Source organism: Sciurus vulgaris (assembly GCF_902686455.1).
Source record: "Sciurus vulgaris genome assembly, chromosome: 11".
Classification (NCBI taxonomy): Eukaryota; Metazoa; Chordata; class Mammalia; order Rodentia; family Sciuridae; genus Sciurus; species Sciurus vulgaris.
The window spans coordinates 118621138-118633519 of NC_136472.1; the positions used below are offsets into that span (position 1 = coordinate 118621138).

The 12382-nt window shown below is 38.9% G+C and overlaps 3 protein-coding genes across 7 annotated transcripts in view; all 3 read left to right on the forward strand.

Annotated features, from left to right (window-relative positions):
- LOC306640364 (olfactory receptor 8B3-like) overlaps positions 1–12382 on the forward strand; it is a gene marked incomplete at both ends in the record, with an annotated part of 204322 nt that overhangs the window by 75746 nt on the left and 116194 nt on the right. The gene's annotated exons all lie outside the window — the stretch shown is intronic.
- LOC306640341 (olfactory receptor 10G9) lies at positions 862–1797 on the forward strand (the record flags this gene model as incomplete). Its single annotated transcript, XM_079104545.1, has 1 exon — positions 862–1797. The coding sequence occupies one exon, from the start codon at positions 862–864 to the stop codon at positions 1795–1797; it is 936 nt and encodes a 311-aa protein (XP_078960671.1).
- Positions 8304–9239, forward strand: LOC306640342 (olfactory receptor 10G9-like; the record flags this gene model as incomplete). Its single annotated transcript, XM_079104546.1, has 1 exon — positions 8304–9239. One exon carries the CDS (start codon positions 8304–8306, stop codon positions 9237–9239), a length of 936 nt encoding a protein of 311 aa, XP_078960672.1.

The window sequence follows — 12382 nt, forward strand, 5'->3', positions numbered from 1 at the left end:
TGTTAATGAGAATTAAGTCTTTGGCTGTAAGTTTCTCCATGAAACCTTGGAGAGAAAACAAAATGTGATAGCCAGAATCCAAATCACCTGCAAGACTCTCTGACTGGGGTACTGTCCCTGTTTAATCACCTCCCTTTGAATGAGGTACAGGCCTTTGAGTATAATGGCATGTCTAACAGAGCAATACTGTCTGTTGCTAATGCCGTGTGTCATGAGATAAATTGTAATCAATACATGACACATTGTCATAGCAAAAGGAGAGGGATTTTCCTTCTGGTTCTGAAGAAGGTGTGGCAATATTTTGAGAAGGCTAGGTAGCTAGGACCTCGTAGAACCTGGGGTGTCTTCGAGAAGGCTTAATTGATGTGCCCTGCAAAAAGAAGCAAAAAAATTGAAATCCTAAACTACAAAAACATAAATCCTGTCAATTACTTTAAAAAGCAGGGAATAGGATCCTGAGCCATATGGGAGATTGCATCTCAGTTAATACCTAGAGACTGTGAGATCTGTCACCAATTGACATGACCAACAAACAGGATAAGAAAATAAATTTACTTGTTTTATGTCACTAAGTGGGTTGTAATTTATAATTCATCAAAAGAAATCTAAGAATGATTTTCTCTTCTTTCCTTCTGCCTATGTATTTGTGTGCATCTTTGTGTATGCACCTGGGTGTGATAGATACTGAGTCATCCCAACACCTTTACCAAAGATTTACGCAAACCGAAGTACTGCTCTAGAATGTTCCACCATGGATGATGCAGTTGCCACATAGAGAATGGATTCTCAGTTCTCAGTGAAATGCTAAAGGTTGGGTGCTCCTCATATGTTCACAGGCAGAGTGACCAAAAGTGAGAAGAAATGCTAAATGTGAGCCTTGTGACAACCTTCTTCCTCACCGGCCTTCCCCATGCTCCAGCACTGGACACCATGCTCTTTGGCATCTTCCTGGTGATCTACATTCTCACTGTGCTGGGGAACCTCCTCATCCTGCTGGTGATCAGGGTGGATTCCCACCTCCACACCCCCATGTACTACTTCCTCACCAACCTGTCCTTCATTGATATGTGGTTCTCCACTGTCACGGTGCCCAAAATGCTGATGGCCTTGGTGACCCCGGGCGGCAGGGCCATCTCCTTCTACAGCTGTGTGGCCCAGCTCTATTCCTTCCACTTCCTGGGGAGCACCGAGTGTTTCCTCTACACGGTCATGTCATATGATCGCTACCTGGCCATCAGTTACCCACTCAGGTACTCCAGCATGATGAGCGGGAGAGTGTGTGCCCTGCTGGCCGCGGGCACCTGGCTCAGTGGCTCCCTGCACTCTGCCGTCCAGACCACCCTGACATTCCGCTTGCCCTACTGTGGGCCCAGCCAGGTCCAGCATTACTTCTGTGATGCACCACCCATCCTCAAGCTGGCCTGTGCTGACACCTCGGCCAATGAGATGGTCATCTTTGTGAACATTGGGGTGGTGGCCTCAGGCTGCTTTCTGCTGATAGTTCTGTCCTACGTGTCCATTGTCTGCTCCATCCTGAGGATCCGCACCTCAGAGGGCAGACACAGAGCCTTTCAGACCTGCGCCTCCCACTGCATTGTGGTCCTTTGTTTCTTTGTGCCCTGTGTTTTCATTTACCTGAGACCTGGCTCCAGGGACCTCATGGACGGAGTTGTGGCTGTTTTCTACACTGTGCTGACACCGCTTCTCAACCCTGTTGTGTACACCCTGAGGAACAAGGAGGTGAAGAAAGCGCTGTTGAAGCTGAAGGACCAAGTGGTCCATTCTCAGAGCGAGTAAATGCTGGGAAATAGATATGTTCATGATTTCAAAATCAGTACTCTAATAAAAGATCGTAATTTTCTGTGAGTAAAGCTCTACAAATGTTTTAATCTCTTCATTGCTTTGTGTTTGTTTCTTTTTAGAGGAATCCAAAGTTACACTCAAAACAAAGTCTTTCAATATGTTAAATTATGTTTGCTAAGGATATTTTCATATTGATATATATCTAGGTAAATATGTATATCTTTATCAAAAACCATGATTTCTGTAGATACTGTTTAGTAAGCAAGAAATAGGAAACTAAGTGCTCATTAATAATTGAATTAAAAATAAGGTGTTGTATATTCACATATGAATTTATATACATTGATGATGTATAATGTATAACTATAACATGATGCATAAAATCATTTCTGACGGTTTGTTTGCTAAGACTCAAAATAGCCAAATATCCATTCCACATCTAGAGTCATGGTTTCCAAGAGGGGCAATTTTCCCTCACTACAATCATTTGGCAAGTCATGGAGATATTTCTGAATGTCATAGGTACTGGCACATAGTGGTTGGAAGTCAGAGAATTAGTTTATTCCACGTGCACAGGGTAGCCCCAGAACAACACTTTTCTTACCTGAAAGGTCAAAAATACCAGGATAAGAAACCCTTACCAGACTGTAAACATGAGTAAGTCTTTGACAATAGAATTAACAAAACGCTTTTGAGAAAAATACAAAAGTTGTTGAAGAAGTGGAGAAGTATGCTGTGCTAATAGATTTGAGACTCTGTATTTTAAAGATTTCAGTTCTCCTCAAATTGTTCTATAGATCCACTGAAATTCCACATAGAATTCCAGCATTTTATTCTGTTCATATGGATATGTGGATCCTAAAGTGCATGTTGACATGGTTTTGGAGTGATCTTGATAATCTCGAAGAAATAACACAAAATGGAGTGATTCATAGCACCAGATATAAAACTCCAACTACGGCTCTACAGTTATTCAGAGCAACTGTCTTTTTGTGACTCTAGACCAGTAAAAAGGTGACAGAAGAGAGAATAAAGATATAGGCAGATATATATTTATATGACAAAGCTTACTTGTGCACAGTAGAGAAAGGTGGACTTCTTCAACAAATTATTTGGAGATATTTGGGTTTTATTTTGAGATATTACAAAAAGTAAAAATGAATCTTGACCCAATATTGATTCCAATATGCACAACAGAAAATAAATTATAGCAGGATTTCAAATATAACTCTGGCAATCATTGTGATTCTTGTTTAGGCAAAAATATTTTAAAGAAAACAATTAAAAGAGGCTAACCTCAAAAATGATACATTGGAGTAAAGTTCTTACATTGAAAATACAACTTTTGGAGGTTTTTTTTTTTTTTTTTTTTTTTTTTTTCCCATTGACCACTGTGTAAAAATTAGTACATACAGAGAAAATAAAAAAAATAGTACATACAGAGAAAATAAAAAAAACAGTTGGGAACTTAAATCAAATTTCTTAAAACCTGACACTAATTAAGCATTTATAGCTATGATTTCAAGTTATATAGAAAATTAAAATCTTAAATCATACCAGAAGTAAAATTAACTCCAAGTGTACTGAAGATTTAAATAAGGGTGGAAATTCTCTAAACCATTAAAATGTTACATAATTAAAAATTAATAGAACTTTTATGTAATAAATATCTTTTTAAAGCAAAATATCAAGATCAGAAAACAAATTAGAAACAATTGATAAATTTTCCTACATTAAAAAATATATACGTGGCTAGGTTTGTGAGTCAGTTGTGAAGCATTTGCCTAGCATGTGTGAGGCACTGGATTTGATCTTCAGCACCACATAAAAATGAATAAATAAAATAAAGGTAATATGTAGATGTACAACTAAAACAGTATTAAAAATATACATGTGTATCTAAACAAAAAAATTCTTCAATTAAGAAATAACGATATGGAGATTCCTCAGAAAGCTTGGAATGGAACCACCATTTGACCCAGCTATCCCACTCCTTGGCCTATACCCAAAGGACTTAAAATCAGCATACTATAGAGATACAGCCACATCAATGTTCATAGCTGCTCAATTCACTATAGCCAGATTGTGGAACCAACTTAGATGCCCTTCAGTTGATGAATGGATAAAGAAACTGTGGCATATATATACAATGGAATATTACTCCGCCATGAAGAATGATAAAATTATGGCATTTGGGATGAAATTGGAGAATATCATGCTAAGTGAGAGAAGCCAATCTCAAAAAGCCAAAGGACAAATGATATCGCTAATAAGTGGATGATGACATATAATGGGGGGAGGGAAGGGTTAGTGTTAGGGTTAGAGTTAGGGTTAGGGAGGGGGGCAAGTATGGAGGAAGGAAGCACTGTATAGAGGGAAAAGAGGGGTGGGAGGGGAGGGGGGAAGAGAAAAAAATAACAATGAATCAAACAACATTACTCTATGTAAATTTATGATTACACAAATGGTATGCCTTTACGCCATGTACAAACAGATAAGCAACATGTATCCCATTTGTTTACAATAAAAAAAAATTATGGCATTTGCAGGCAAATGGATGAAATTGGAGAATATCATGCTAAGTGAGATAAGCCAATCTCAAAAAACTAAAGGACGAATGATCTCACTGATAAGCGGATGAGGACATATAAGGGGGGGTAGGAAGGGTTAGCGTTAGGGTTAGGGTTAGGTTTAGGGTTAGGGATAAGGAGGGTGGTAAGAATGGAGGAAGGAAGGACTGTATACAGGGAAAAGAGAGGTGGGAGGGGTGGGGGAAGGGAAAAAAATAACAGAATGAATCAAACAATATTGCCCTATGTAAATTTATGATTTTTAATTAAAAAAAAGAAATAACAAAATCATATTTTGCATTGCAATAAAACATGAATTAATATTCTCAATTTGTAAGAGATCGGACAATAAGGTAAAACTACTATCTCAGAAGAAAAACAATGAATAAAATTCCTGAAGAGTTAGTTTACAAAAGAAAATATGGTTTTTGCAATACTAGTATTTACTAATGCTTGTAAAGGCAATGAAAATTATGACACCAATAAAATATGTAATATACACAATAGGAAATCATTATGTATCTGTAGGTGTTTCTTTGGGAAAAGGGAGTGTGAGGCTCTAAACAACAACAATGAAGCTTGGGAATTGGCATGCTGCAGCTCTCTATGGAAGGATGGTGGGAAAGACAGAGACATTGAGCAGGAGAGTGCAAACAAGTGATGCTGGTATGGATTCTAGGCAATTTTAATTGAGAGTAAGCCATTGTGAGTGTCTCTTCATCACAGGAGAGGGAAGGGAAGTCCCACTGCTCTCCTCTGAGGTATGAAAATTAGTTCCAGAAGACTTGAACTATCCCAAGAGAGTGCAAATAAGTGACAGGTAGAGAAATGTGCAGGCTTGCTTTCACTGGTCTCTTCCTGTTGTTTTGTGCTCATCAAGGGATCCTGGAAAGCCACAAGTAATCCTGTCCCCTGAGACTCCAGGTGAAGTTCAGCTCCTGCCATTTAGCCTGGTTGGTTTCCATTCTCTGCACTTGAGTTAGTTTGGTTCTTGGTTAGAAATGGACTGCTCTTTCTCAACACAGTGTGTCTGTTCTTGGAGTGACAGCTTGCAAAGTTGAGCCTGTGCATGTACAGAGAGGAAAGAAGAGAGGAGAAAATTTGTAGGAGAAACTCAGGCGAGTTTGACAACTGAAATGAATCCTGTCCTGTGGGGTGGGTTCTTAAAAATGGAGTTTTCACTTATTTCCCCTGATCTCCATCCTTTGCTTACCTCCACATTTCATGCACTGGGTTGTCACTTGGAAATTGTTAGACCTCCCCTGATTTTAATCATCTAGTCTCTCTTGACAGAAGATAGAAGGATAGATGGATAGATTGATACAGCAATTGGGTGGCTCCATATTGGCTAATACTTTGTTACAGAAGAGGAGAAAGTCAAACGTTGATCCTCCCATCTCCCACGGCCCAGACTGAGATTCCTTCCTTGTGTCTTGGCCCTCAGCCTACCTTGGACTTTATCTGATGAACATCTGCATATGTCATCAGATCTGAAAATGAAGTTATCCTGGTGATTAAGTCATGTTGGTTCTGTAGATACTTCAGTTATATATTTTTCGTCATTGTTGAAGTCCTGATTTTCACGTTGGTGATTACTATATTTCTGTCTCTACTATTTATTTTCCTATTTGATCAAACACAACTTGCATGTTGCTTAAGTTATATTTCCTGGTAACTGGAAACATTTTTACTCAGAGTAGATCCTATTTTTTCTCCAATGGTGAACTGGTTTTATGGTCCTCTACTACAGAAGAATTAGTAATGATTGTTATTTTAATGTTATTAGTATTATACTACCATTAATATAATTTGTTATTAATTATTAATATGAAATAATGTAGTAATTGATAACAGGCAGGAATTTGTATTAAGTCAAAACCACTTCCACCTAATTTCAATTGTACAGATTCCCAACTTTTCTTGATATGAAGCTGACATAGGTCCCTTCTGCTTGTATGCATTCCATTTTTCCTATCTCAGGTTGTAAATGTTAAAGAGGAAACAGACTGGCTAGAATTGTCTTCTTCTATGACAGCATTGTCTGTGTGTATGAATACAAGAAACAAGAGAAATGGGTGTGGAGCAAAATTTGACCTCTAACAAACTGATATTAGAAATATTTAGATATTGAGGATAGAAGGTTACATGACAGAAATTTCTTTTCTACCCATTGATTATAGCTGGTAGAATACATATGAGGTTTATGATATTAGAGCCTCATAAGGGATGCTCAAGTGGAGGAGAAGCAGGGGATTGGTCAGGTTTGAGGCTTTGTATTTTCAGGATCTTATGGAATGTTGTGGCAGATCCCACTACAGTGACTGACTGACATTTTTATTTCCTCTGAGAGAAAACAGAGAAGCCCTAATATAAGCAGGCAGTCGTGGGGGCTCCAGTAACAGTACCACATGTAAAATTTTCCTCAAGCCCTATCTTGAAAATTGAGAATCTCTGTGAACACACAGAAAATTAAGTTATTCTAAGCTCAAAAACAATTCTGCAATGTTTTCACAGGGCACATGCTGTATGACACATTTTCACTTATTAAGCAGTTATGACATGCCCAAGCACTGTACTAAGTACTTTTTGTGTATTATATTTTTAATAACTTCTTGGTAATTAATGTGAGATAACATATGAGAATCCTAGAGAATGATTTAAATTTATTGTAGACTTTTGAAACATTCGTTGTCATCAAAAATTAAATTTTTGGTTCTCCAGATTTCCTCATGAATTTTGGAGAAAAAATAGAATGTACTAGGTGGAATTCCAAATATCCTCCAAGTCTTCTGCCAGTTGGTACGTATTATGTTTTATTATCATCTCTTTTTGAGTGTCCTGGACCCTTGTGGATGTGATGGAACTTCACTCCATTGATTATATTCTATCATCATAACACTTTGTCATAGTAAAGCAGAGAGAAGGTCTCCTGCTGGCTTTAAAGAGGTCCCTTCCATGGTGTGAGTAGGGCAGATGGCTGGGCCATCCTAGAACACAGTGGCCTCTAAATGCCTAACATGATATACTCTGCAACAACCATCAAGAAAACTGGGACCTCATTCATAAAATTGCAAGGAATTAAATTCTGCTAGCAACCGTAATAAGATTGCAGTAGAATCCCATGCTTCATATGAGATTACATCTCCAGTGCATACCTTGATTAAAGCTTGATGAGAACTTCAGCAGAAGCCCCAGCTGATGTCACGCACATAAAGAGTGGGACAGTAAATTTGTATGTTTTAACTTACTAAATTTGCGGTAACTTATAATACATTAATTGCTATAGTTTGGATAAGTGTCCCTCAAAGGAAAACATATTAAGGGTTTGGTCCCATCCTGGGAACTATTGGGAGGTGGTGGGAGCTCTAAGTGGGAGGGTCTAGTAAGAGGCCACTGACCTCTTTGTTTTGTGTCCTGGCCATGAGGTGAATGATCTTGCCATGGATTACTTGCATGATGGGCTGCATCACACAGGGACAAAATCAATTGAATCAATAAATCATAGACTGAAAAAACCAACTGTGAGAAAAAATAAACCATTGTTCATAAGATGATTCTATCTGGTAACTTACAGTAATAGAAATCAGACTAGCATACCAATACAAAGGTATGATTTTCTGTTCCTTTCTTCTCCCTCCCTCCCTCCCTCCCTCCCTCCCTCTCTCTCTCTCTCTCTCTCTCCTCTCTCTCTCTCTCTCTCTCCTCTCTCTCTCTCTCTCCCTGCATGCACTTGTGTGTGACAGAGATGTTAGACCATTCCAACACATTTACCAAGGCTTTACAACAAGCAAACTTGGGTACAACTGTGGAATGTTCCACCATGGATGATGCAGTTGCCACATAGAGAATGGATTCTCAGTTCTCAGTGAAGTGCTAAAGGTTGGGTGCTCCTCATATGTCCACAGGCAGAGTGACCAAGAGTGAGAAGAAATGCTAAATGTGAGCCTTGTGACAACCTTCTTCCTCACCGGCCTTCCCCATGCTCCAGCACTGGACACCATGCTCTTTGGCATCTTCCTGGTGATCTACATTCTCACTGTGCTGGGGAACCTCCTCATCCTGCTGGTGATCAGGGTGGATTCCCACCTCCACACCCCCATGTACTACTTCCTCACCAACCTGTCCTTCATTGATATGTGGTTCTCCACTGTCACGGTGCCCAAAATGCTGATGGCCTTGGTGACCCCGGGCGGCAGGGCCATCTCCTTCTACAGCTGTGTGGCCCAGCTCTATTCCTTCCACTTCCTGGGGAGCACCGAGTGTTTCCTCTACACGGTCATGTCATATGATCGCTACCTGGCCATCAGTTACCCACTCAGGTACTCCAGCATGATGAGCGGGAGAGTGTGTGCCCTGCTGGCCGCGGGCACCTGGCTCAGTGGCTCCCTGCACTCTGCCGTCCAGACCACCCTGACATTCCGCTTGCCCTACTGTGGGCCCAGCCAGGTCCAGCATTACTTCTGTGATGCACCACCCATCCTCAAGCTGGCCTGTGCTGACACTTCAGCCATTGAGATGGTCATCTTTGTGAACATTGGGGTGGTGGCCTCAGGCTGCTTTCTGCTGATAGTTCTGTCCTACGTGTCCATTGTCTGCTCCATCCTGAGGATCCGCACCTCAGAGGGCAGACACAGAGCCTTTCAGACCTGCGCCTCCCACTGCATTGTGGTCCTTTGTTTCTTTGTGCCCTGTGTTTTCATTTACCTGAGACCTGGCTCCAGGGACCTCATGGACGGAGTTGTGGCTGTTTTCTACACTGTGCTGACACCGCTTCTCAACCCTGTTGTGTACACCCTGAGGAACAAGGAGGTGAAGAAAGCTCTGTTGAAGCTGAAGGACCAAGTGGTCCATTCTCAGAGCGAGTAAATGCTATGCAGTAGAACTTTCATATTTTCAAAATTAATAATACATAATTTATTCACATACAATTTATTGCATGTGTAGTTTTCAGTGTTAAACAATGTTGGAAACCATCTACTCATGAATATTTCTTCCATGGATTTTTTAAAGAATTCTAAACATCAGAATTAGATTTTTTGTTAATTCTGGACATTCTGATATCTAGACTCATTTGTTTGCAAGTTCTCTTTCAAAAGTAAATTTTCTAATTTCACCTTAGATACTAAGTGGTAAATTATTCATGTATTTGAATTGCTTTCTTTATGGGGTTATTTTTCTTGCATGTAAAGTTTGGATTTTTACAGTTATTGGGATAATGCTCAAGGATAGAAATAAGTATCAGAGGTCATTTATTTTTGCTGAAATTAAGCGAATGACTTTTTATCTCTTACAGCTGCTGTATGTTTGTGTCAGTATGTAAAATATGAGGTTCCCAAAGTGGCTAATCTTTTTTACTAGCACTTCTTGACCAAGTTGATTGTTTCCACTTAGGAAAGTATCAATCTTGTTTTCAGCAATCTCTGTGACTCCCACTACCCAGACAAACTGAGAATGGTTTTCACTTTGAAAGAGACCTATAAAAATTATATGTTGGTGAATGGGTTCAGGATGAATAAAACAACAGATTCCTCTAACCTTCATCACATAATCTGACCAGGAATACCTTATCCTACCTTATAAGATGTTCATATTTTGCATAGGATTTTTCTTTTAGATTGTGGTGGCTGATCACATAGTTCAGATATTTCCTTCTGCTGCTACTTAATAGTCTTGGAAATTTGGCAAACTTCTGCCCACTCTGGGACAAGGATGACCCACATTATAGGGAGTGGCCAAGGGTGATTTTTTATTTAAAAAGCAGAAAAGAGAATATATAATCAGATAATTGTCATTGCAGCATTTCAACATCTTTCTGTTATATGAGAAAAACATTCACCTGTCCAAACCCAAAGAATGGACTAAGAGACACAAACTATAGCAAAAAGTGAGATTTTGCTTTAATGATGGTGTTGCAAGATTGGATGTCTTGCAAGATCAGGTATATGGGGGAAACAGGCATACCCAGAATAGGTATAATCAACATTTTATGGCCAAGTGCGAGGTTCCTTGCTTGGTTCCTCAGTGGCTGAGTACTGTGGATGCACAGTCTTTCCAAACGTTGCCTAGATTTTACTGTCTCCTACTGGGTTATTTAAAGAAATATACCTCTAGTTGTTTCCACTTCTGTTTGTTCTCCTGTGGCTAGAAAGTCATCTTGTGGTGAGTGCATTCTGACAAGTACACACATCTTACTGCTTTATGAAGTTATTGTTTCTTAACAGAGATATTTCTATCTTTTTTGGTAAGGCTGACTCCTTCTCCCACTGTCTGTTTGTCAAGGGGCTGTTGGGGTGCACGGACTTTAGATCTGCCACATTCATAGGTTATGGTGCAATCATACGAAGTAACTGCTTGCAACTTTCCATTCTGCTCTATCGCCCCCTCCACCTCTGCCCACCCCAGCTGCCTTTCTTTCATACCAATTTTACGTTTTAGGCTAAATACTGTATTCTGAAAATGGACCACCAAACTTTCTATTTCTCACGTATTACAGTTAGAAAAGTAAGACTGGAACAAATAAGATACCACCCCAAACATGATGCATAATTACATAACCAGCACACACAAAGTCCATACTTGTGAACATCTCTATTTAATGGACTACACTGTAGACTTTTTGATTACTGCCACCATTATAGGTGTGAGAGATATTTCAGCGTTTTGATTTTTCACTTCCCTGATGATCAGTGCTGTTGGAACAGGGTTTCATATGCCTGTTGGCAATTTGTATGTCTTCTTTGGAAAAATGTCTATTCAAAAATTTTGCCCATTTAAAAGTTATCTTCTTTTTTCTTTTTCTTGTGGGGGGTGATTACCAGGGATTGAATTCAGGGGCCCTTGGCTACTGAACCACATCCCCAGCCCAATTTTATATTTTATTTAGAGACAGGGTCTCACTGAGTTGCTTAGTGCCTCACTTTTACTGAGTCTGTCTTTGACCTCACGATCCTCCTGCCTCAGCCTCCTGAGCTGCTAGGATTACAAGTGTGCCGCCCGGTGCCAACTTATTTTTTTCTTTTATTGCTATTGAGTTGTATGAGTTCCTTGTATATTTTGGATATTAAGTTTTTATCAGGTATGTCATTTGTAGAGTTTTTTTTCCGCCTTTTTATTTCTGGTGTTTCCTTTGCTGTGCAGAATCTTTTGTTCGACGTACCACATTTGTTTATTTTTACTTTTGTTGCCAGTGTTACATAGTATTTTTAAGGATGATAAATCCTTTGGTAAATTTGATGTTCTCATGTTTATTTATATTTTTCAAGAATTTAACTATAATTAAATACATGAAACAATAAAATCACACTGTTATTCAGAAACAAACCAATAAACGTAATTGAGCTTGCAATTAGTTACACTTTACAAATGTTATATTAATCTACTCTTACAATAAATGCTAAGAGACACGTGCTGTTATATAAATTCACACACTTATTGAGGAATATGGTCAAATTCTAATCTTAGACTATCTGTAAACAAAGCACATGATGTTAAACTCCAAGTTATTTTCATATAATTTTAGGAACTTTCTGTTTGGGGAGGATAGGTTTATTAATGAATATGAATAACAAGTGAATTAACAAAGCACATATTTTTGTGCAGTTACCTGCATTTTATATATCAATGTAGGATTCTTAAAATAAACTACATTTTACTTTCTTGGCTTGAGCCCATAATTTTTCTTTTCCAGGGACTTGCCTTTGGAAAAAAAGGCGTTTCCTTCAAACTCTGTCAGATCTTGCAGATTAACAATATTTTTCCTCTTCAGTTCTGCTACTTCTCATAGGCACCATGACTAGCCTAAAAAAAAGATACGTGAAAGTCTAAGGGTCTGCCTGTGCTCCTTCCTCGGCCATGTCTTCTTCAAGCAGTTGAAGATAGAGTAAGAGAAGAGATAAACAGAAAAAGATGAGGCAGGTAGGGTGACAGAAAACATTAGCAAAAACTCTGGAGAATAAAGAAAATAAGGTATGATTTTAACAGTTCAGTAATGAATCTTTTCATTATCAAAT